At 40.4% G+C, this 23543-nt stretch overlaps 3 protein-coding genes and 1 long non-coding RNA gene across 8 annotated transcripts; 2 read left to right on the top strand and 2 right to left on the bottom strand.

Annotated features, from left to right (window-relative positions):
• The first annotated feature begins 152 nt into the window (after positions 1 to 152).
• Positions 153 to 7411, top strand: LOC102712373. The gene is made up of 3 exons (XR_423674.3): positions 153 to 347; positions 6223 to 6269; positions 6997 to 7411. It is a non-coding gene; the product is annotated as an uncharacterized LOC102712373 (long non-coding RNA).
• Positions 564 to 6062, bottom strand: LOC102712095 (sucrose synthase 3). The gene is made up of 16 exons (XM_006657894.3): positions 6004 to 6062; positions 4911 to 5047; positions 4287 to 4416; positions 4042 to 4193; positions 3765 to 3957; positions 3478 to 3596; positions 3171 to 3387; positions 2971 to 3066; positions 2713 to 2886; positions 2517 to 2633; positions 2261 to 2427; positions 1953 to 2177; positions 1547 to 1865; positions 1220 to 1464; positions 994 to 1132; positions 564 to 901 (listed from the first exon to the last, which is right to left on the bottom strand). Exons 2-16 carry the CDS (start codon positions 5018 to 5020, stop codon positions 854 to 856), a joined length of 2451 nt encoding a protein of 816 aa, XP_006657957.1. The 5' UTR covers positions 5021 to 5047; positions 6004 to 6062; the 3' UTR covers positions 564 to 853.
• Positions 7412 to 9586: 2175 nt separating the features above from the next.
• LOC102711817 (40S ribosomal protein Sa-2-like) lies at positions 9587 to 12045 on the top strand. The gene is made up of 5 exons (XM_040525833.1): positions 9587 to 9829; positions 10544 to 10806; positions 10894 to 11091; positions 11202 to 11409; positions 11603 to 12045. Exons 1-5 carry the CDS (start codon positions 9682 to 9684, stop codon positions 11713 to 11715), a joined length of 930 nt encoding a protein of 309 aa, XP_040381767.1. The 5' UTR covers positions 9587 to 9681; the 3' UTR covers positions 11716 to 12045.
• Positions 12046 to 13403: 1358 nt separating this feature from the next.
• Positions 13404 to 19390, bottom strand: LOC102711546 (peroxisomal (S)-2-hydroxy-acid oxidase GLO4). 5 transcript variants are annotated; one of them, XM_040525981.1, is made up of 12 exons: positions 19283 to 19387; positions 18790 to 18889; positions 17650 to 17797; positions 17400 to 17524; positions 17251 to 17297; positions 17067 to 17144; positions 16863 to 16987; positions 16556 to 16616; positions 16309 to 16371; positions 14941 to 15010; positions 14444 to 14649; positions 13404 to 13741 (listed from the first exon to the last, which is right to left on the bottom strand). In XM_040525981.1, exons 3-12 carry the CDS (start codon positions 17793 to 17795, stop codon positions 13562 to 13564), a joined length of 1101 nt encoding a protein of 366 aa, XP_040381915.1. In that variant the 5' UTR covers positions 17796 to 17797; positions 18790 to 18889; positions 19283 to 19387; the 3' UTR covers positions 13404 to 13561. The 5 variants fall into 5 exon arrangements, with proteins under 5 accessions (XP_040381915.1, XP_040381916.1, XP_040381913.1 ...); XM_040525982.1 differs by having other exon boundaries at positions 18790 to 18845; XM_040525979.1 differs by lacking the exon at positions 18790 to 18889 and having other exon boundaries at positions 19283 to 19390.
• Between the last annotated feature and the right edge of the window lie 4153 nt (positions 19391 to 23543).

Genomic DNA, 23543 nt, shown 5'->3' with positions numbered 1-23543 from the left:
GGTCGCGGACGGCGCAAGGATCCGACCACGACCGGGTGCGATATGTGTCCGCATTAACGGGCCGGGTCGCATCGCCCGCTAAGGGCCCAGGTACCGGCCCATTAACGCTTGGGAAAATTTCTTGGGCCGGTTAACTACGCCGTGCGGTGCTCTGGATCAGCCTCGTCGTCGGCGGCGGCGGCGCGGTGTGCGGGAGGGGAGCCCCGAGGCCCGAGCTTGGTAGGGCTTCGCTCGTCCGGCGGTGGGGCTCGCTCGCGCGCGCTACTTCGCCGTCGTTGCGGTTCGTCGCCCACCCGTTGGCATCTCCTTCCGCCGCTGCCTCTTCCGGGTGCCGGTCGCCTGCGACTGTGAGTGTTCTTTCCTTCGACGGGTTGATCTGGATTAATCTGGGGTTATCAAGTGACACAAATGGATTAATCTGGTGCAGCCTGCGGGTTTTCTACGATTTCCGGTACACTAGCCCGTGGGGAAAAAAGTGTAGTATAACACTAAAAACTAGTAGTGCAAATACTAATTTGGAGGAGGATTTGAGCATTTTGAGGTGAAACAAAGAGATGGTGATAAACCGATAATTTCATCAACATAGAGTCATAGAGAATTTTTTTATTCATTTATTTCATTCATAGCATCCATGAAAAGGCCAAAGCATTACAGTAGATTATTCCATTCCCAGTAACTCTCCTTACGACAGCATGCAAACCCCACAAGCCCACAACAACAGCCTTGGAATCAACAGAACCTCGGAAACTCAATGCTTTGCTTCATTCCCTCAATCTCTGTTTCCTCCGCTCCTGAATCAGCAGTGCAACAATGGAGCAACCATTGTCCGTTCTTTCCACCGGGTAAGGCCAGATCATTTGGTCGGCGCCTCTCCCTCAATAGCCAACGGAACAGTGGTTGCCTGCACCACAACAAAGAAACGGTAGAAGAATAAGTATAGTTTGCCATGGGATGAGCTGAAACGGATGGAGGAAAGCGTGATGTTGTGCATACCATCTTGCGGTACTTGAGGGCATAAAGCATCTCGAGGTATCGGCGCGTCTCGCGCCTATCGAGATTGGTGACGTACTTCCAGAAGCCATAGACACCGGAGAGGGTCATCAGTCTCTCAGAGTAGAGCTTCCAGGTGTACCTGCATTAATATCAAGTACAACATTTCAATTAAATGCTAGATAGCGTTCATCATGTGGTAACGCAGAAAGTTGCGAATTTTGCATACTTCTCCTCAATGCGCTGAAGTCCACCCTGCGAGATCTTGATCCAGTGGTTCGGGTCTTCCTGACACTTCTCAAAGAACTCCACGAGCAGCGCCGAGGCCTTGTCATTCTGGTAAGGATCAATATGGTAGCCAGACACACCATGCACAATGATCTCGGCTGGGCCACCATAGGCAGTTGCAAATGTTGGAAGACCACAAGTCATGGCTTCAATCACAGTTAGCCCAAAGGCCTCATACAAAGCAGGCTAGTGCACAAAAGAAAAGAGAATCAGGACTAGTTAACACTCCAAATTTTGTTAGAGTTCATAGCTTGATAGTATTCATCACCTGCACAAAGGCTCCCCTCATGTCGCAGATGTAGCGGTAGAGCTCACCATTGCGGACACGGTTCATCTGAGCAGAGATCCAGCGGATGTGGCCATTCAAGTTGTACTGCTCGATCAGATCAAACATCTTCTTGAACTCGGCCTGCTCTTCCTTGTCCTTGGACTCCTTTCCATGGTCACCACAGACAACCACAAGGTTTACTAGCTCCTGCAGGCGAGGGTTCCGACCATATAGCTCAACCAGACCAGTCAAATTCTTGACATGGTCTAGCCTAGCCATCGAGAAGATGATGGGCTTTTTCTTGTCCTTCAGAACAAACCTACAGCGGCAGTCCAGTAAGATAACAGGCATGATATGCATATATTGAATTACAACACAAACTGGTAAAAGATCATACAGTACTCACTTGTGCTCAGTGTTCTCAACATCACTGAAGAGTAGCTCCTCTATCTCTGCATGGAGAGAGGTGAGCCTCTTCTGTGATTCAGTGAATGGGAAGTAGATGGACATGTCAGCGCCAGGGGAGACGATGTTGAACTTGGGGTCGAAGACATCAATGCCATGAACAACACGATAAAGGCCAGGCATTGTGAATGCCATGTGAGACTCATACTGTCCCACAGTTTCCTTGCTGAAAATTTTGGATAATGATGTAAGATCAGCTGAGGACATTTGCAAATGACCACAAAGTTTAGTGTACAGGTAAAATCTTACTTTCCAGCAATCTCCTGGAAGGTACTGGTGATGATGAAGTCGGCATGATTCATTGCAATCAAGTCAGCTGTGAACTGGCAGGAGAAGTGATAGTGATCCTCAAACTTCTTCCAGTAAAGGTCAGAGTTGGGGTACTTGGTTTTCTCAAGCGCATGGGCAATTGTACACTGCAAACGATGGAATAAGAATACAGTGAATGATTGAAATACTATGTTTGTCCCACAAAAATGTATTGAATGAGGTGCTAGATGCTTACATGAGTAACACCCAACTTGTGTGCCAGCAAACATGCAACAAGGTTCCCATCACTGTAGTTCCCAATGATCAGGTCAGGATTGGCCTGCAGCTCTCCAGCAATCTCGTGTGCCACATCCTGTAAGCAATAGAGAAGAATGATAAGTTGACCATTTTAATGAAACAATGCCAGTAAACTTGCTGGAGGTGAGACATACATCGGTGTAAGTTTCCAGGTAGGGCCAGACTTCAAAACGCGAGATCCATTTGCGGACAGTCCCATGTTCAGTTCGGAATGGCACACGCAGGATATGAGTGTGCTCAGTTCCTAGGACCTTCTCAAGGCGCTGGCCACAGGTGGTGCCATGCGCATCAGGGAGCAACCTGGTGACCTATGTAACACCAAATAGGCCTCATCAACTTGGAATCAATTGAACAGCAAGGTTCTTATTTATCTTATTGGGTATTAAACTTACAATGAGAATCCTTGGTGTGATGTTGAGACCTTGTTGCTTGATCCTCAACAGCATCTCATTCTCCATAGCACGGACTTGATCCAAAATGTAGACAACCTGGAAATTGCCATCACATAAGAAAATTGGGAAAGCAAAGATTTGGTGGTTTCAAGTATATGAAGAGTTAACATGTCAGCTCCTAGAACTGGATAGGATATTACCTGCCCACCAGTATCAGGGTACCCCAAGACATTGGCCTGAGCAAAGTAACCATGTGGTGAGAGGATAACAACATTGAACACCATTGGAATAGTTCCAAGGAACTTCTCCAAAGCAGATGGGTCAGGGGCCTCAAGAAGGTCCAAGAGAAGGTGAATAGTCTCCCCAACCCGCTGAGCACAGTCACCCCAACCCCTCTCCAAACCAAGCTCTTGGAACCTAAATTTATTTGATGAAAGAACATTTGTCAGATGTGCATTGATAATAACCTTTTTCCATCTGAAGATATGCATGACAATTGTGCAATACCTGTGGTGGAACTCTGAGTATGGGGTGTCTGCTGGAATGCCTGCAAGATGTTTTTCTGCCTTCCTCAATGCACCTTGGAGAGCATTAAGACTGCGAATCCTGTCATTCAACATCATGGTCTGGAAAAAGAGACAAAATTACTACAAACTCCACTTGATTCAGCAATGAGTAAACTGCCGATTTCAGTTGCCATGGCAAGGGCAATGATTACACGATCTTTACTTTATAAATTATAGTAAATATATGAATCAATCAATCAAATCAAGTAACCGAAAAAGGTAACCTACCATCCCTTTGTAGTTGTGCGCACGGAGAAAATTGAGCAAGGGATACATGCTCTCTTTGTCATGAAATAGCTTTGATGACAGGTGCCTATTCAAGAACTGCACACCATTGCCAATAGACTTTGATAGCGATGGGCGAGGGAAGGAGGCATTGAATGGCTCGAAGTCCAATTCAAGCACAAAATTGTTCTGGGTGCTGAAAAAAATGGCATGATTGTCAAATCAGGAATCTAAGTTACAACTTCAAGCAGGACAGGTTGAAACCACTAACTATAGATACCTTGCATCCACAAGCTGTTCCTTGAACTGGAGGTATTCAGGGACACTCAACTCCTCAACACCAAGCTGGCTAACATTGATCCTCACATACTCCCAGACACCAGGCCTTGGCCGAATGGCAAGGGCAACCCAAGGAGGGATGACAATTGCCTCCTGCATAAGAAACCAGGATATTGCTTATATCAGATCTGAAAATTTGGGAGTACCATTCAGTAGGATTGTGCAGTGAATTCTGCTGGTCCCAACCTGTGCTCCCCTCAGCACATCCTCAAAGGCAGTGTCCTTCAGCTTCTCACGCTCGCACTCAGAGATCGCGGCATTGTACTCAGCAATGATCTGGTGGGGCTGTAGCATTCCCTTTCCTTGGTTCACAAGCCTGAACAGATTATTGCAACAGAAATTTAGATCTACGAACTTTATATTACTTAGGACTTCAAAAGAGTCGTGTTTTATGGAAACAAAACATTTTTCCTTTCTCAAAACAAATGGAACCAACTTGAATAAATGTTGTAACATTTCTTAAATCATTGATATGTTTGAACTTAAGAGGAACTATATCTTGGACCTATATATATCACCATAAGAAATTGTTTAGTCCAACTGAAAAATTAAAAGCACTTCTTCTGATGGTTATAAAGGATCTTAACAAATGACAGAATGGATAATAGCAGATATATTCTGGGGTGGTCAGACTTAACAATGTACCGCAAAGATCATGGTTGTATTGAGCATGTAGCAAAGCACTATATCCAGCTCACATCAGTTTAAGTTAGAGATAAACAAAGCAATCACAATGCAAACCATTTGGACCAGATCTTGTACCTGTAGATCAATAAATACAAAGTAAAATGAAAAGTATTAAGTGCAAACCTTGAGAAGACAGCCACAAGCTCATTGGTATGCGCAGACAGGGAATCGCCAATGCGCTCCCTCATGCTGTGGATACGGCTCAAGGCGAGTTCTCCAGTAGCTTCCCCCATTGCTTTCTTCTAGTTGGATCCTCAAGCCTAAAAAAACAGAGTTTATGAGTCCCTTGAATGAACAAGTTTTTTCAGTGAATAAGCAGTATGTTTTGTGAATAGATAAAAAATTATTTGGATGCACTCATCTGACAAAGAGGTACTAAAACTCCTACTAGAAGTCAAAAACCCAGCTTATCTTGCCATGGTATTTAAACATCAAAGATGGAAAGCATGAAGGGATAAGCATCAGGAAATACAAGACGATGAACAAAGATACTAAGATACAAAGGATTTATGACATTATCTACAGCACTTTTGAGGATATCCCAGAGTGAATGCCAGGTTCAAGAACATATGAGAGACACATGTACGGAAATTAAATCAAATACTTACGGGAAAGTTTTGCTTAAATAGAAGACTGTATGAGTATGATAAGACAGAAACAAAGGTTGCCAGATCTTTTTCTTTTCATTGAATAAAGTTGTTAAATCTTGCTTTCCATTGTTAGAGAACACAGATCATGCATTCCAGATACTTTGTTACGTTTTCCCAAAAGAAAAGGAACTCCAGTAAAAAACCATAAACCCCAGAGCTTGCAAAACCCAGCATCCCTGATTCCTCAAGGCATGTCAAGTCCTGTATAGGTAGTCAGGGGCAGAACCTTCAGTAATGTGCTGGATCGTAGGTACTAGTCCAGAATGTAAACCAAAATTTCTAGCCCAGCTTTGGAACACACACAAACAAATCGACATTCAGAACCAAAACTAAGATCAAGAAACCCACTTATACCCAGAAATCCAAGGAAAATTCGGCCAGAAAAATAATTTGCCAGCCCTTCTCCAAGATCGCTCAACTAATCCAGAGTTTCACAAAAATCCTCCTGTACTACTAACATTCAGAGATCAACTATAGCAACATGTATCCAAAGAAACAATCCTAACAAGATTACTATGGACATAACATAGAGGAACTGCACTTCACAGACGCATGCTCTTCTCTACCTTGCTCTGAAGGAGAAGAGGAGACTCAGGGTGAACAGAGCAGAGAACCGATGAATGCTGGAGTGCAATGCATCCACCAGTATTTATACACGAATTTGCTCAGGGAGGCGTGGGTCATGTGTCCCCTGCCTCACTCCCTGGTCCTCACTATCTTCCATCTTCTGTTTACTGGCTTTTCACCACAAAATGACACCTGTTTCTGCTGCTCTTTCTTGGCAGGTTTGCAGCAACGGCTGTATGGGGATCGTAAAAGCTTCAACTTGGAGGTAAAAAAAAAATGCACGGCACTTATGTTTTGCAGTAATATCTGTTCAAATATAAACTACTAGTAATGTTTTTACTGTCCAAATCCATATTAGCAAGCTTGTGAGTGAAATTTACCACTCAATTACCGGAGAGAAGTGCATCACATCATGCACGAGTTGCTACCTCTGCAGACAGATCAGTTAGCTGGCTACCATGCATGCTGCCACTATACCTGTCGCGTAGCTTTGCATCATGGGCCTTGCATTCTCTGCTAGCTAGCGAGCATGTCATTTACCGATATCTTTTTTTTTTGTCACAAGAGCCATGCTGCATCTGCTCTCTGTGTCGTTGGAAGCGTCATGAACGAACAGCTATCTTGCATGGCGCGTCATTAGATGTGGTCACACGCATGCACAGCACTTAACTTGTGTTCTCGCACGCATGTCGCACAAGTGCTGTACTCGTGATGATCGAGAGCCACTGGTTGTGTGATGTTGTTTGGTAGTTTTGTTGTCAACTGATAGGTTGAGCTAAGCTTTGATGAGCCTAGGAAAATGAACAAAGCAAAAAAATAGTTTATAGATATAACTTTAATATCTGTATTACGATAGAGAAAAAACACAGAATCAACTATGAAATTAAGTTTTACATTTTAATTTTAATTTTTTTACCAATATAGCAATTAATTGCATGCACGCATTCTTACATACGGGTCTTTTAGAGGTATTTACTAACTTCATTTTTCAGATGTACCGTAAGTTGGAAGATGTCAAGATGCAATCAACCAATCTGAAGGACTGCAACTAGAGCAAGCTGGAACAACCAATCTGCGGATTTGGCCGACGGGTTCAGACTCCAGAAACTCACTGTACACCTGCTGTTTCGTTCGTCTCCGGCCCCGGTTTCTTCATGTTCTTCCCTGACACAATGGGTTGTCGACTGTTCCTACAAACTGGTGCTAGCTGCTGCCTGCAAATGCAGAGCATCAGCTTGCTCTTCTCACTGAAGAAGCAGCTGTTTAGGTCACTCTGCTGCCGACCTCTCCGGTGCCGGCCTCAGATGTCCAGCCAGTTGCTTCAGTGCAAACGCGTAGTGCCTTAGGCCGCGTTCGGAGGACATAGGTAAGTTAACTTATGTCGGCACGAAAAACGTAGTAATAGATTTGTACATGATTAATTAATTATTAATTATTAAAAAAATATAAAATAACTTTCTTATGATTTCTAAAACAACTTTCTTATAAAATTTTTTTTGTATAGCAACTTTCTTAACAGTTCGGAAAGCGTACGCGCAGAAAACGAGGGGGGCTTAGTTAATTTATGTAGGTGGCAGAACGGGGCCTAAGAACTTCGTGGAAATTTTGGAGGGATTGAACCGTTTCTCGTAAAAAAAATCTATAAATCCATGTCGGCGTACGTACGCATGTGGTGGATCTCTATAGCTAATTACAGAAGTTTATGTATGTATGATCTGCTAATTACAGAGATCAGAATCGCGGGGTCATGCACGACGTGCATCGAGTAAATTCACGCCAAGTAAAATGAAAGCAAATCATTGATGCGTGATTAATGAAGTGGTTTATTTATCATTTTTAAACCAACTTTTTATATAGAAAAGTTTTATGGGAAAATATATTATTTAGTGCGTTCGATAAAGATGCTAACAGAAAACAAGTAACTTGCTCAGCCCAGTTGTTAGATCAAACGAAGCATAAGGCATGCAAATTACTGGGCAAATGGGGGTAAATTTTCGGTGTCACTTTTAGCTACTCCTGTTCTTAAAGGAAAACTTTTTTTATAAACAATTCTTAGGAAGAAATGAAGATGGTAAAAATTCTCCTAACTATGCCACGTGTACAGGTCGCCCTCGTGGCGGCGTTCACAGGATAGCTCCCACGGGCCATGGGCCCACGACACTCGGCATTGGAGGAGAAGGTGCCCTCGCCGTAGATGGCGGATGTTGGGATGGTCATGGCCCAGCTGGGCCGAAGTCGACGGCCCACAAGGATGGGACATAGTAATGACGAGGCTAATGGTTTGGTTTCTAAGCCTCGTAGTATTTAGGCCCAACCCACTAAGGCCTAAGTATGTGGTCTGTGTGATAGTAAATTTGCAAAAGTATTTGTTATGATCTTCAACAGCTTATCTAAATTTGATCATTCATATTTTTATTTAGATGATCATCTAAAACAGTTTCATCTTTCATATCACTTTGTATTTCAACAGATCATCCATATATGACATTCTCTATATCTCTTTGGAGGATGAATAGAGAACATCTAAATATAGAGTTTTTCTCTCCTAATATAAATGACATCTAAAAATAAAGAATATGATAGATGTTTTGTTGGAGCTCTACTTTTATCCTTCATCCTCTATTTTTAGGATAGAAGATGAGATAGAAGAGCTGTTGGAGATGCTCACAATGCAACGATCCTAAATAGGGTTGCTTTTGAATCAGGCAAGAATGAGATTGTTATTGCAAGGATAGTGATTTACCAACATGTAATGATGTAGCAGGGTAAACTTCTGAACCATTTTCAGTAGAGACACAACTGTTTAAATGTGCAGTACAATTACAGATTGAGAGATGCACAATAAGTAATTTGCCTTAGTGCTTCCATGGAGTGGTTCTAGGCTCACGCAAAGTTGGCAAACTCAGGTCATTAATTCTCCATTGATGTGATCACTTACAAATTTTTGATAATGCATTTGATGGAAAACGGTAAAAACAGAGGCCACATGACTGAAATCACAAGTTTAACATCATATCGAACAACCCAAGTTTAAGAGAGAACATGTTAAATAGCCATTGTTTGACAATATCTATCAAACCGTGGTTGTTCCGTATGGTAAAAAGAAAAGTTAAGCACATGATATATATATGCTATCAATAACCCTATTACTGATCTGGGCTATTTGTTTCGATGAAGATGAATTTAGACCGTTGAATGTGCACGAGTAAAATAAGTCTGTGTACTGTAGGATAGATTTATCTTTGAGTAAAATAACTTTATTTAGGGACGAAGATTACGTTTGCCGTGTGTTTGCTTGTTCTAGGGGAAAAAAAAACAAAACCATGGTTGAAAAACAGGTCCCAAACTGAAAAAAATCATAGAAAATTTACTGGAATGCCATGTGAATAACAACAAGTCTAATTTTCGTAGAACTGACCTATTATTTTGCACATTAGACCTTCTTAGTTGTCAGAAATACAGACATGCCCTTCTCCTTCTCAGGAGAGCCCAGGCAGCATCCGCAGAAGATCCCGAGCTAGGGTTTTATCCCAAACGTGAGAGCCCGGCCATATAAATTCTCCCATCCCCCCAACCCCTCGCGATCTCTCGCGCCGCCGCCGCCTTCGTCTTCCTCCTCCTCCTCCGCTCTCTCCCGCGCGAACGCGCACGAAGCCCTAAACCCCCCCGCGGCGAGGATGGTGGCGGAAGGCGGTGCCGCCGCGGCTCGGGCGCTGTCCCAGCGGGAGCAGGACATCCAGATGATGCTCGCCGCCGACGTCCACCTCGGCACCAAGAACTGCGACTTCCAGATGGAGCGCTACGTCTACAAGCGCCGCACCGACGGTATCGATCCGGTCCCCCTCGACGCCACCCCGTTCTTCTTGCCCATCCATGTTGTGTTAGTGTAGTGTAGTGTAGTGGTGTTGGCTACCGTAGATCTGTTCATGCTGCTGATTTGACTGCGTGTGAAAAAAAATGATGTATTTAAACCGGGTATATTCTTTGTCAGCTTAGAATTAGGGTTTTTGCGCGCATGTGGTTATATTAGAATGTTGAGGATTATTGATATGTATAAATGTCGGTCTGCTTGGGTTGATATGATAATCTTACATGATATAGAAATGCTTTACTGAGCAAAGTACTTTCTTTGTTGCCCTAGTGGTATTTAACTTCATTTAGTTCATAGTGGTAGATGGCTGTAGCCTGTAGGTGCTTCTAATGTGAGTATTACTAGTGGTACACTGGTACTTAACTTCATTTAGTTCATAGTGGTAAGATGGCTGTAGGTGCCTCTAATGTGAGTATTACGGAGGAAATTAGTTTGACCAAAAGATCTAAAATGTGGCTCCGTAGAGCGTGATCTTGTTAGTGTGGTCCGTGGCAATGACTATGGGCGTTGGGTAGAATTAAATTATATGTAAGGTCTAAATTTCTTTGCTTGGCATCGGTAGAATCAAATTATGGTAAGGGCTAAATTTTTTGCTTTCAATTGAAAAATTACGGCTCTCAAATGAACAATGATGTTAAATGGGTTGCCCCTTCTGTGTGTTGTTTCAGGTATTTACATTATTAACCTTGGCAAGACCTGGGAGAAGCTCCAGTTGGCTGCGAGGGTCATTGTTGCAATTGAAAACCCTCATGACATCATTGTGCAATCTGCGAGGCCCTATGGCCAGAGGGCTGTTCTCAAGTTTGCTCAGTACACTGGTGCTCATGCCATTGCTGGTAGGCACACTCCTGGTACATTTACCAACCAGTTGCAGACTTCATTTAGTGAGCCACGCCTTCTAATCCTGACTGACCCCAGGACTGATCATCAGGTAACATTTCAATTTGTTTGCTACTTTCTTTGTGATTTGATATGCCTATTGAGTGACATTCTCATCTGCCTGTTGTAATATTTACAGCCAATTAAGGAGTCCGCGCTTGGAAACATTCCTACCATTGCCTTCTGTGACACTGACTCTCCAATGCGTTATGTTGATATTGGTATTCCTGCTAACAACAAGGGGAAGCAGAGCATTGGTTGCCTATTCTGGCTTCTTGCCAGGATGGTTCTCCAGATGCGTGGTACAATTCTCCCAGGACACAAGTGGGATATCATGGTATACTCACAATCTAAACTAGTATCTTACCTGTAATGTTTGGATTCCACAACTAACATAAAATTTTGCTTTCCATCTAATCACTGTTGTACGTGCTTTCTTTTTTGTAGGTTGATCTGTTCTTCTACAGGGACCCAGAGGAAGCAAAGGAGCAAGAGGAAGAAGAGGGCGCTCTGGTAGCTCCTGACTATGGTGCAGTTGCGGAATATGCTGCACCAGTGGCTGATACCTGGGGTGGAGAATGGGGTGGTGATGCCGCAGCTCAACCTGCTGCCGTTCCAGCACAAGCTGGTGGTGCTGACTGGACTGCTGCTCCAGGTCGAATTACTTTTGCTTTTTATACATTACCACATTCTACTTGTATTGCTGTGCTATAGAGAAAATCCTTGTCTCCTACGGAGTTAATCTTACTTAGCGTTCTCCAACCGAATGCAGCATGCTTTCATTTCACATTCTTTATGGATGTCTGCCTGATGCTGTTCAGTTCTCACATTGCTATTCTCAATTGCAGCTCCTGCAGCTGGTGGATGGGATGCGGCTGCTGCCCCCGCACCTGCCCCTGGCTGGGAACAAGGTAGTGCACCTGCGCCTGCCGCAGCACCCACCCCTAACTGGGGTGAGTGAAAATCCTGACTAAGGTCGTTCATGGGTCGAAGGCTGAGTTTGTTTGTTGTCGGGAGCAGCAGCTGGTAGACACTATTTAAGTAGCTTCAATTTTTTTACAGTGTTGAGTTATGTTAGATGCGAATCAATTTTGTGTTCCTTGACAATGCTGGGACTGCAAACTAGCCAGCCTTTTTTGTTACATCTCATGGATAGCTTTATTTTAAGAGCATTCTGCTTTGCGAACAAAGTGTATGTGTTGGCAAAAACAAAGTGATGGTATTTTCTCCTCGTAGTTCATATTGTTCACTATCAGATCAATGCTGCCCCTTTTCTCTGTATTATTTGCCAGATACACTGGGTGATGGCTGATAAGAGGCTGAGATATGTATCCTGAGGTAATTTTTAAGTTAAAAATGCCAAAATACCATTAGCACTGCGAAGTATGTAACTACAGGTTTTAATCCAACTGTCTTTGGCACCCAGCAATCAACTAGTCTTAGAGCTCATTTATCCATCATTTTATCAACCTTGTTGCCACGTATGGTATTCTTTAATCCAATTGCAATATTTTGCGGATGCTCTCAAGTGGCCGCATAGGCTGATCAAAGCTGCCCTTAATTTTATGGGTTTACTTAGATGAACATCTATGTATTAATGTATATGTTTTATATATGTCTAGATTTATTAGTATATGTATAAATCTAGGCAAGATTAGAAAGTTCTATAATATAAAACAAAGGGGATATTTTTGCCGAATACAAATACACGATGCCTGATGAGATGCCTGATGAGAGGCTGTGTATACCTTGATACTAAATGTCAAATATTACCTCCAGTTGAAAATGCCATAAGCACGGCCATGCATCTACTTTAGATTTGTCACGAGTCGAGCACTTTTCAAATATGAGAAAGTTCATTAAAAATGCTAATAACATTCACCACTCTAAAGTAGTTTCATTAAGGCCTATTTAGTTCCTAAAAACTTTTCTTAAAAACATCATATCGAATCTTTGAACGCTTAACGCCTAAATGAAGTATTAAATATACATGAACGTTAAAACTAATTACACATTTGTGTAATGCGAGAAATCACGAGATGAATCTTTTAAGCCTAATTAGGGTGTGATTAGCCATAAGTGCTACAGTAACTAACATGTACTAATGATGGATTATAATTAGACTCGAAAGATTCGTCTCGCGGTTTCCAGGCGGAATATAAAATTTGATGTTTTTGCAAAATTTTTTTATAAACTAAAGTTTATTTATTTTGTGTTAAAAATGTTATATTTTTCTATAAACTCTATCAAACTTGAGAACGTTTGACTTGGGATAAAGCCAAAATGACTTATAATACAACTATAATATAAACCAAAGTGCTTTGGGGATGAATATAGCCGACCAAATGTCGAGATACATCCCTTAAAATTGATTTATTTTGAGTACTAATTAATCGGCGAATCTTAAAGCTCATTTATTCACCCTTTCATCCACCATGGGTAGGAGTACTGCTCCGTAATGTAAGACGTTTGACTTTTCTGCTGGTAATGTTTGATCATTTATCTTATTCAAAAAATTATGAGAATATCATTTATTTTGCTTGTGACTTACTTTATTATCAAAAGAATATTAAGCATAACTGTCATTTTTCATGTGTACTAATTTTTTAAATACGACGAATGGCCAAACGTTAAAAAAAATCAAATATCTCTCAGGCTAATCTCAAAGCTCCATTTATTCACCATTTTCATCAGCCATGGATGGCGTCCATTAATCCCAATTGCAGCGCATTGCATGCGGTCTTCTTCACACATCTGAGACCTCTCATGGCGTAGGCAGGCTGATGCCTGAGCTGAGAGAGAGATCATCAGAGCAGGGACCTGACCCTGTCGCCGCCGGTGAGGACGTGGCTCCGGGTGATCTCCGCCACGCTCCGGCAGCCGCAGAGCGCCATGGCCAGCTCGAGCTCGCCGTTGAGCATCTCGATCACGTGCCTCGCGCCGGCCTCCCCCCTCGCCGCCAGCCCGAAGAACACCGGCCTCCCAACCTGCAAATGCCCCCCCCCCCCCAAGTTTTCTTGAGATTTATTTGTAAATGCAGGAACTTTCACACAATTTTCATGTACATTAGTCCTTTGATTATCACTTTTTCCAGTTTTTTTCCCGTCAATCTTAATGAATTTGATCGGAGCCGATCCGGCAAAACTTTTTCCAGTTTTTTTTCCCGTCAATCTTAATGAATTTGATCGGAGCCGATCCGGCAAAACTTTTTCCAGTTTTTTTTAATACTGCCGACCTTTTGAATCGACCGTTAGTCTTATTGAGAAGTTTCATATTTCAAACAGATACGTAAAATTATAAGTAATGCTTAAAGTTCCTTTAGTAATAAATTAAATCATCATCAGATAATTAATAATTATACTCTCCTCATTTTCTATATGACACCGTTGACTTTAAAGTACACGTTTAACCGTTCGTCTTATTAAAAAATATATAATTATTAATTATTTTGTTATAATATAAATAAAGACTTTAAGTCTGACTTATAATTTTGCATATTTAGATTAAAATTTTGAATAATAAGGACGGTTAAACGTAGATTCAAAATTAATGGCGTCGTATGAAAAAAGAATGGAGGGAGTATAAAATTTTTAAACGGAACAAATGGCTAAATAGTCAATGAAGTTAAATGAAAAAAAAAGGGAAGGGAGTAGTTTGCTGGTTTGAATGTAGTGTGGCGCGTGCCCTACCATGACGGCCCGTGCGCCGAGCGCCAGCGCCTTGAACACGTCGGTGCCTCGCCGGATTCCGCCGTCGACCAGCACCGGCAAGGCGCCGGCCACTGCCTTGACAACCTCTTCCAGGGCGGAGATGGTGGCCGGCACGCCGTCCAGCTGCCGCCCGCCGTGGTTGGAGACGATCACGCCGGCCACCCCGGCGTCCACTGCTTTCCTAGCTGCACCCATCACCGGTGAGCTCTTGGTTATTATCACAAAATCAATTTTTTTTCTGCCTCTTTGCAATTCTTCATCACAGTGAAACTATTGATTGATAAAGATGATGATGGCTTAATCGTCGGATTTTTGTTGCAGATTATTTCTCTGCGTTGCTTAAGCCACTTGTTTGCTCAGTTTATTTCTCAAAATATTTAATTTGTCCCTATAATTCAAGTGAATAATTCCTGACAATAAACTGGTGAACAATCTGTTTCAGCTTTCAGACCCTACGGATCGACTGGAGTTATTACCGTCCTCGGCAGTGACGATGCCCTTGAGCAGGATCGGCAGGCTGGTTATGGACTTCAGCCATTCTATATCCTGCAGGAAAAAAAATCATTAGTTCAGTTACTTCAGTACAGATCCTATTATATCATCATGAAATGTTTGGCAATCGGCAGGCAGACTTAATTACTAGAGATTTGCTCCGGTCCAACAAAAAATACCTTGAGGTACCAGTATCTCGAGGTACCAAATCGTTTCCCACCATTGGATCTAGTTAAGTAAGATGTGCACTGTTAGATCCAACGATCAGAAATGATTTGGTACCACGAGATACCGGTATCTCGAGATATTTTTTGTTGGACTGAAACAGATCTCTAATTACTACTTGCCAGTAACAGGGAACTGGCTTTCATATTCAGTTTCAGAATTCAGACACTTCAGTGCAGCTACCAGCTACTCATCAGCTAATGAGAGCACACATGGCAAGTACTGAAGAAATTTAAGGCCAGTGTCCTGGTGCTGGCTTCTGCCACCACTGTCAGCATGTTACAACATTGCATGTTCTAGTCACTGATTGATTAGCTATTACGCTGTTCCTGCAGGAGAGGGCCTTGAATACGTCTAGTGTAGATGTACTAGCAGTGTACTATCGAGATGAATCATGGCATGATGTGTTAGGCCGTGTTTAGTTCCTAGAAAGTTTTTCTAAAAACATCATATCGAATTTTTAGACACCTAAATAAAGCATTAAATATAGATGAATTAAAAAACTAATTGCACAGTTATGGAAGAGATCCTGAGACGAATCTTTTGTGCCTAATTAACCCATGATTAGCCATAAGTGCTACCGTAATCAACATGTGCTAATGACGAATTAATTAGACTCAAAAGATTCGTCTCGTGGTTTCTAGGCTAGCCGGGAAATTCGTTTTTTTATTTGTGTCCGAAAACCCCTTCCGACATCCGGTCAAACATTTGACGTGACACTTCTCCCAAAAATTTTCACAATCTAAACCCCACCTTAATGCTGTGCAGAAGATGCTGCAGGCACTGGATGTTGGAGCACATCACATGGTTGTAGAATCTGAAACTATCCATTGCAGAATGTAGAGGTATGCATCGAGCTATCAATTGTGCTGTGTCTTTGTCTTACTTTTATAATATAAGATGTTTAATTTTTTCGGCCAATAACGTTTGACCATTTGTTTTATTTAAAAATTTAGTACAAATATAAAAAATGGCAAGTTGTGCTTAAAATTCTTTTGATAATAAAGTAAGTCACAAGCAAAATAAATGATATTTTCATAATTTTTTAAATAAGATAAATGATCAAACATTACACGCAAAAAAGTCAAAAATCTTACATTATGAAACGAAACGGAGGGAGTACTTACCTTCCATGACAACGACGGATCGAAGGTCTCCCGTGCGAATCGTTCCAGCTGAGAACCGCCTGCCTGCGAAACCGAAAAGAGGGTTGTGTGTTTGAGTCTTTCAGAAGAAACAGAATGGGTTCATCAGATAAAAGGTTAGTTCTGTTCATCTTATTTGCCGTGGACAATTAACTATTTCAAGAAAATAACTGATAAATTAAGGCACATACAGTATAAGAGATCCTATCAAGGAAAAAGTTTCACGCACAGTATTATGATCATCCATTGTCAGTAAACCTTCAAGATTACCGCACTGTAGGAAAACCATCCTGCATGAACAATCGAAATCAGTAGTCAGAATTTCGTACCATGGTGACTGTACAATATCCTAAAATGCCATGAGTGAATTTGTTCACTTATAATATCTTGAATTATGCATGCTTGCCAAATTTTGACCTTCCATAACGTATGTAATTGACTAAATCTTCATAGCAATAATTTTTTCTTGATGAAATTGCCATTATCTAAAAAATCTTCTAAACAATATTGTGGATAGCAATATACTAGCACATTACTTGTTTCTGATATCTGCTTCACGGCGACCGAGCATAGGAGTGTCGACTGTCAAAACAAGTGCCTTGAATCCACAACTCTCAGCCCGCCGTACTAATGTTTCTGCAATATCCCTCCTCTTATACACCTACAATAATTATCAGAAATTTCAGTGATCAAACTGTCAGAAGGGAAAAAAATGTGATTCTCAAGTGTAGATGTCATACATATAACTGATAAAAGCGAATGGCGTTGCAACTGGAGGCAACCTCCTCAATCTTGCAACTGGATGCGAAGGAAAGCACCTGCAAATGAGAATCATATGAACATGTCACATGTGTGACAACAGTTCATGGAGGAAGTGAATGAAAGGAGATCAAATGATCCTGAACAATGTCAATTGTTACCAACCATTATGGCATTACATGATGCTGCAGCTCTTGCTGTGGCCTTCTCCCCTGAAGTAAGCATTTAACCAAGAGAAGTACAGATGCTTCAGTAATTTATGCATTTTCATAATTCACAATTTTAAACTTGAAAGAAAGTTTTAGTTTTAAGACCTTCTGGATGTGCTATTTTGTGCCCCCCTGTTGGAGCGACAATTATGGGTGAAGGCATATTGTATCCCAACAAGGTTGTTGACATGTCTATCTTGCTGACATCCACAAGAACGCGAGGTCGTAATCTGTAAATCGACAACGAGAAAATTCATGGCCTAGTTCATTATTGAAAAGAAATGATAATAATGGATGGGTTGGCAAGAAATGATAATAATGAAGCCATGGCTTAAGGATTCAGTATAAACAGTACACAATTCTTCCATATGCTGCAATATTCTCCTTCAGGGTCTGCTCATCCTCTGCTCCCCCATTGATGAAATCATAAAACATCTTTGGCAGTGCTTTCTTGGCAAGTTCTTGATACTCGCAGAGATTGACTGGTAGGTTCTCCTCCATTTCTGCTACACAAAATTGTTACAAAATCATTGATATTTAACGGTTGCCAAATTTTCTGTGTTTATTTCAGATAGAAAATCTGTCTTCAACCATACATCTTCAGATTACACGAACAACGCCAACTTTTCAGAGAATACAGTGGCATGCCAGATATTTCATTACAATGCATATATATTTTCGCTTTCAACACGCATGTCGATTTCGAAGGTAGCAATCCAAAAAAGTTTTGTTGAAATAAATATCATTACCACTTTATAACACAAACAACTAAGACTGAATGTCTCTATGAATTTTAGATTTCCTATCGAATTAATCGATCAAGCTGTTAGGATTTTGCATACATTATTATCCAAAATAAAGAACTCTGCATAGATGCAGACGACAGGCAATGGAGGCTAGCAAACAGTAAGACTTCTACTCTCAATCAGTGAGTACAGTTGGGAATAAAGTTTAGGGATAGCAAACCAAAATCGCCCCATAATCAAACTAAAATCAATATGGAGTCCCTGACCTGCATACCTCAACTAAAACTGATCCTGAAAAAATGGCTTTTCAGAGTACTTAACTGAAACTGCATACTCTGATAGTAGATACTAATATTACAATTTCAAAATGAAGAGGACTCATTTATGAGCAATTTTACTATCCTTGTACTATGAGACACTATATTTTCTAGTGTAAAATTTTGTACCTCAAAATATCAAAATTTTAAGTATAAATTTTGATAGCTAGAGGTGGTAAAATTGGCTTCATTTATATAAGTTAGGACAATCCACACCAGGCTTCAATCCTCAAAACGCATGAAACAATAGATTAATTCTGCTTCAATTTAAGTGAAAGGGCATATAGCCTAGTAATTGCAGTGACCTGAGTAGCATCTAAGGTCCTGAGTTCAAATCTCTATAGGAGCATGAATTTCAGATTAGGTATTTGAGGGGCCAAATTCCCAAAGTTTCCGAATTAAAAAAATAGCTGCGGATATAGAGAAAAATACCCTTCTCTAAAAAAAAAAATGGACACCTTTCCTTCAGTCTTCAGGGCTACAAAGAACTGCATACAACCAAAACGAACTCCTCATCATGATTGAAGGATACCTGGGATAGTTCATTTTGGTTACTCGTGGCAAGTTACTACAAAACTAGTCATGTCCAAAGTGGAAGACTTAAAATTGATCCTTTTTGGAGCAGTAAGTGACTAAAATTCGCGGCATAACCGAAAGAAAAATGCCCCAGTGAACAAAAAACCAAGCCCCAAATCTGCCGAAACAACGGATAAGCAAGAAATCTGCACATAGTCAGTAGTGCCCCTCTGATGAACAACAGCAAAGCCTTCATTGCAACAAGTGTGGGAGCATTCAAGATCCACAATAGCATGATCATACCAAGTTTTCACAGAGAATCAGGATGGGTTGGAGAAGGCAAAACATTCCACATGTAAGACAGTAAGAGTGAATTGAAGAAGGATGATCTGAATGAATAGCACCATACCTCTAGAGAAGTAGAGATTTAGGGGGGAGGAAGGAGAAGGGATCCGGATAGCAATCAATGATATCAGAAACTGTATGATTGAAGGAGAGGTAAAGCACAGTCCTCACCCCCTTAAAGATCTTATTAGGCTAGAGGACAAGAGATACTGGTCATATCCAGGATATCTTTCCAGGTCATGAGGTCAGAAATCGAATCAAAAAGTGATTGGGATGTTTCTCTCACTCAACTACCGGCATTGGACTACAACTTGACTAGTAGTGATTACCACATCATCTTGTATAAATAAAGGACCTTGAAATGGTTTTAATTAATATTCATTCTTTATTATGGCTAACTTGTAGTGAATTAAGTCGTTTCAATATTTTTGGTGTGAATCACCTCTTAATCTTCTAGTATGAAAGTTTCAAGACATATCCACTGGTCAATTTAGTCACCTTGCTTTCGAAATCTGAGATTTTTTTTTTTGTTCCGAAAAGTAAAACTGAACGCATGGAGAAACGCGGCTCTAATCAGCTGTGGTACTCGGCTGGTAAGCCACAGAAAAATAAATCAACACAGCCAAAAATAATTCATAAGTAGAAATTTTATCTGTACTATTAGCGGTTTAGCCAAGTCTAAAATACAGACTTCCATGAAAAAAAACCCAAAATCAACTCTTAAATTAAGTATGAAAATTTAAACTTTGGTCGCAGCTGATAAGCCATCTAGCAAACATATATTGGCAATCACTCGCATTGAAGGAGGCAGCAGCAGCATTGCATTATCTGTGGAGATCGTGGGGTCACATGTGAGGTGCTGGGACATTATATTTTGCATCATGAGAGGATCACAGCCATTGCTGCATACATGCAGTTAATGTAGGGCTCAGCACTACGGCCAGCAAGTAGTCAAGTACAATTCTCTCAGAGAAACACACAGCCTTGTGCCCTGGAAAACACACATCATGGGTACATGGTACTGGCTTATTCACCAGTGTTTTACTAGTACCTCTGCCAAATTTAATTCAAATTAATGCTGTTTGAAAACACTATTTTTTTTCAGGGTTCTAAAATGGCAGCACTAGTAGTGTAGCTCCATTGATCATGGGCACATTCATGTGGTTTGGTCCATCTGTACTGACTGATGTGCTAATGCATTTTTCTGATAAGGAGATATTTTTTCCTGGAATGTGACACTAATTCATGGTTGTTAAAAGAAATCCCCATCATCTAAGCAGGCCCTTGTTGATCCTGTTCAGGTACTAGTTTGAGTTCTGACATTGGAAATTGAGAATTGCTGGTACTTGGTGAGAATTTTAGTATAATTCAGGGACAGATGGAAAATCACGGTTAAATATATGTGTATACTTTTGGTAATCTGGTCGTGTGTATCTTAGCTATGCAGAGGATGATAGTGTTCTCAGTACGGTTATATTACCATAGTATAATGATCTTTTTCCCTGGCTGACAAAGCCAGCCGAATAACTTTATTAAGAAGGGAAAAAAGGGGAGATCAATAAAACTTTATTATCTAAAAGACTTTGGCTGGCATATAATAATTATTGATCGATCATGATTGAATAAAGCAGCTTTGTGATTAATAATTTTTAGGCACTTGAAATTACAAGAAGTTTTTTTTTTTGCTAAATGAAACTTACACATTGCATAGCACTCCAAATTTTAGGTTTAACACAATGTGCCATTTTAGGTGATTGGAAAACTTACAAATTTTCAGGCGCTTGAAATCTAACAATACCCATTTTGTTATTTTGAAGATCACACATTGGAGTTCTATCAATGAAGATTCACTCATGGTATCAACATCATGGTCATATTTTGTCATGAAACCTTCAAGATTAGAATTCGATAGACGATGGGAATCCCTCCGGCATGAAACACTGCAAACAGTAACCAGACTTTTGTACCATGGGTTACTGTACAATATCCTACAACGCCACTGGTCAATCTCTACCACATGTAATATCTTGCATTACGCATGCTTGTCAAAGTTTAATCCTTGCAAAAGATATGTAATTGACATGCAAATTTCTTGTGAAGTTTGATTCCTGCAAAGTATAACTGGAATTACTGAACCAGTGGGGGGAAGAAATGCAGAGCTAGTTTTTTTTTTTTCCCATCGACCTGTATGGCGACCACTTGCATTGAAGTGAAGGCAGCAGTATTTGCATTATCTGTGGAGATCGTGGGGGACACATGTGAAGTTGCTTGCTGGGACATTGCATCATCGCAACACCATGGTCATGCTCTCGGCTGTATGTAAAACTCTATCCATCATCATGGTTCAAATTTTGATGTACACGAATATTTGTGTCCATCTCTTATTAATGTTGAGATAGGATGTAATCTTTCATATTCTAAAATATAAAGTGCTAAGCCCTACGTCAACATTGTACACGAATATTTTTAGGAAAAATTTTTAAGAACTAAACAGAGCCTAACTCTATCCATCAACATGGTTAAACTTTTGATGTACACGAATATTTGTGTCCATCTCTGATTAATGTTGACATAGGATGTAATCTTTCATTATCTAAAATATGAAGTGCTAAGCCCTAATGTCCCTACGTCAACATTGTACCCTTCTCATAGAGAAAGGCATAGTCTTTGTGCCCTAGGAGATCAGCGTCTGACATTTTTGGCCTGAAAAATAAACTATGATTAAAATAACTCTAAAATTAACTTCAAATTTAACTCTAAAAGTTAAAATTTTTGACCTATAGACGAGGGTGCCAGAAAACACACACCATGGTACAGGCTTATAACTTATTCATCTGTGTAGTACCTCTGCGCCAAATTTAATCCAACTTAATGCTCTTTGAAAACACCGATGTATTAGGGTTTTAAAGTTGCTCACTAGTAGAGTAGCTCCATTTATCTTGGGCACTACATCCATGTGGTTTGGTCCTTCTACGCGGACTAAATTACTAATGCATTTTTTTTCTCTGATAGAGAGGGGATCCTTTTCCTTCCAACGTCACCAAATCATGAAAATTAGAAAGAAAGAAAAATTTCTGTTCAGGTGCAAGTTCTAACTTCTGTGTGTTACCTGAAAAATGGTTCTGAATTCTGACGTATTAGATTGAGAATTGCTAGTTTTCAGTGAAATTTTGGGTAGAATTCAGTCCAGGCCGTTGTATTTGGAATCTGTGATGTACTGCATTTGGTGGGTGCAGAATTGCAGAGATATGTTTTTCGCCAAAGAGGACAAGTACTGTAAACAGCAGCTAGTTTGCTACAGACATCTGGCCCACATCCAGCGCATTTGATACACTGTTTCGATGTTATTCAGAAAATCCATGCGAAATTTCCGTAGTACAGTAGAATTGAACATGACTTTCATGGGACCGACAATTTTTTTTAAACAAGTTTCTGTTATTTTTTTTAGTTGCCAAAACTCAATTTAGATTTTAGAGACTGTTGTTGAGTTGGCAAGCTGTCCCTTTACTTCACCGGATTATTGTCATATATTATTGCTCCACGCCTATAAAATAAAAAAATCTCTAAAAATAAGTTTTCTCAAAGAAAAATTCTTTCTAGTATTAAGTTGCTTCTTAAAATATTTAATTGACCGACAATAATCAGTTCAATAATTATCTCAAATGTGGATGTGCTGCCGCTTTAACGTTTTGATCGTTTTCAAATGCAAATGGGCAAACATTCTGATCATTTCTGCACTGCAACAACTGAAAAAAAATCTGCTCCAGCATGATTTCACAAGTCAAAATCTATCTTAATTTTATCATCGTTACAATTGTTCTTTTCTACTGTGTATCTATTCCTCAGCATGCCAGCGTCGATATCAATGATTCAATGCAATGTTGTCCAATGATTCGTCGTGTTAAGTAGCTTAGTACCAAAGAAAACAATGTCGGTAATTTTCTTTTCAACCATAAAACTTCGGCCACGTTCAGCATGGGGTTAGATAACCCGTGCGAAAAACGTTATGAGTACATGATTAATTAATTATTAGTTATAAAAAATTATAAAATAGATTAATATAATTTTTAAAGTAACTTTTCTATAAAAAATATTTATAAAAAACACACCATTTAACCATTTGAGAAGCGTGCACACAGAAAAAAAATCTGGTTAGTAGTACTACCGCCGAACGCGGCCTTATTGTCCTGTCGGGCAGAGGCCAAAGATATAAACTGTTTCTATTCTCTAGAAAAAGAACACAATTCCGGTGTGCCGCTCTGTTCTTCTTCTAAATGGAGAAGTATGGAGAAGAAAGAAATAGGTTTGGGAAAGTTTTTTTTTCA

Source organism: Oryza brachyantha, chromosome 7 (assembly GCF_000231095.2).
Source record: "Oryza brachyantha chromosome 7, ObraRS2, whole genome shotgun sequence".
Lineage (NCBI taxonomy): Eukaryota > Viridiplantae > Streptophyta > Magnoliopsida > Poales > Poaceae > Oryza > Oryza brachyantha.
Note: the sequence above shows the minus strand (reverse complement) of the source record. Positions and strands in the feature narration are given on the sequence as shown.

What these genes read in the sequence shown, in the direction of transcription:
- LOC102712095 (XM_006657894.3), bottom strand. Translation starts at nt 5,020, where the DNA reads ATGGGGGAAGCTACTGGAGAACTCGCCTTGAGCCGTATCCACAGCATG. An exon ending in CTTGTGGCTGTCTTCTCAAG is followed by an intron (nt 4,417 to 4,910) that starts GTTTGCACTTAA and finishes TAATCTGTTCAG; the next exon opens with GCTTGTGAACCAAGGAAAGG. An exon ending in TTCCAGGAGATTGCTGGAAA is followed by an intron (nt 2,178 to 2,260) that starts GTAAGATTTTAC and finishes CAAAATTTTCAG; the next exon opens with CAAGGAAACTGTGGGACAGT.
- LOC102711817 (XM_040525833.1), top strand. Translation starts at nt 9,682, where the DNA reads ATGGTGGCGGAAGGCGGTGCCGCCGCGGCTCGGGCGCTGTCCCAGCGG. An exon ending in ACCCCAGGACTGATCATCAG is followed by an intron (nt 10,807 to 10,893) that starts GTAACATTTCAA and finishes TAATATTTACAG; the next exon opens with CCAATTAAGGAGTCCGCGCT. An exon ending in TGACTGGACTGCTGCTCCAG is followed by an intron (nt 11,410 to 11,602) that starts GTCGAATTACTT and finishes TCTCAATTGCAG; the next exon opens with CTCCTGCAGCTGGTGGATGG.
- LOC102711546 (XM_040525979.1), bottom strand. Translation starts at nt 17,795, where the DNA reads ATGGAGGAGAACCTACCAGTCAATCTCTGCGAGTATCAAGAACTTGCC. An exon ending in GCAGCATATGGAAGAATTGT is followed by an intron (nt 17,525 to 17,649) that starts GTACTGTTTATA and finishes GTCGATTTACAG; the next exon opens with ATTACGACCTCGCGTTCTTG. An exon ending in CAAAATAGCACATCCAGAAG is followed by an intron (nt 17,298 to 17,399) that starts GTCTTAAAACTA and finishes TGCTTACTTCAG; the next exon opens with GGGAGAAGGCCACAGCAAGA.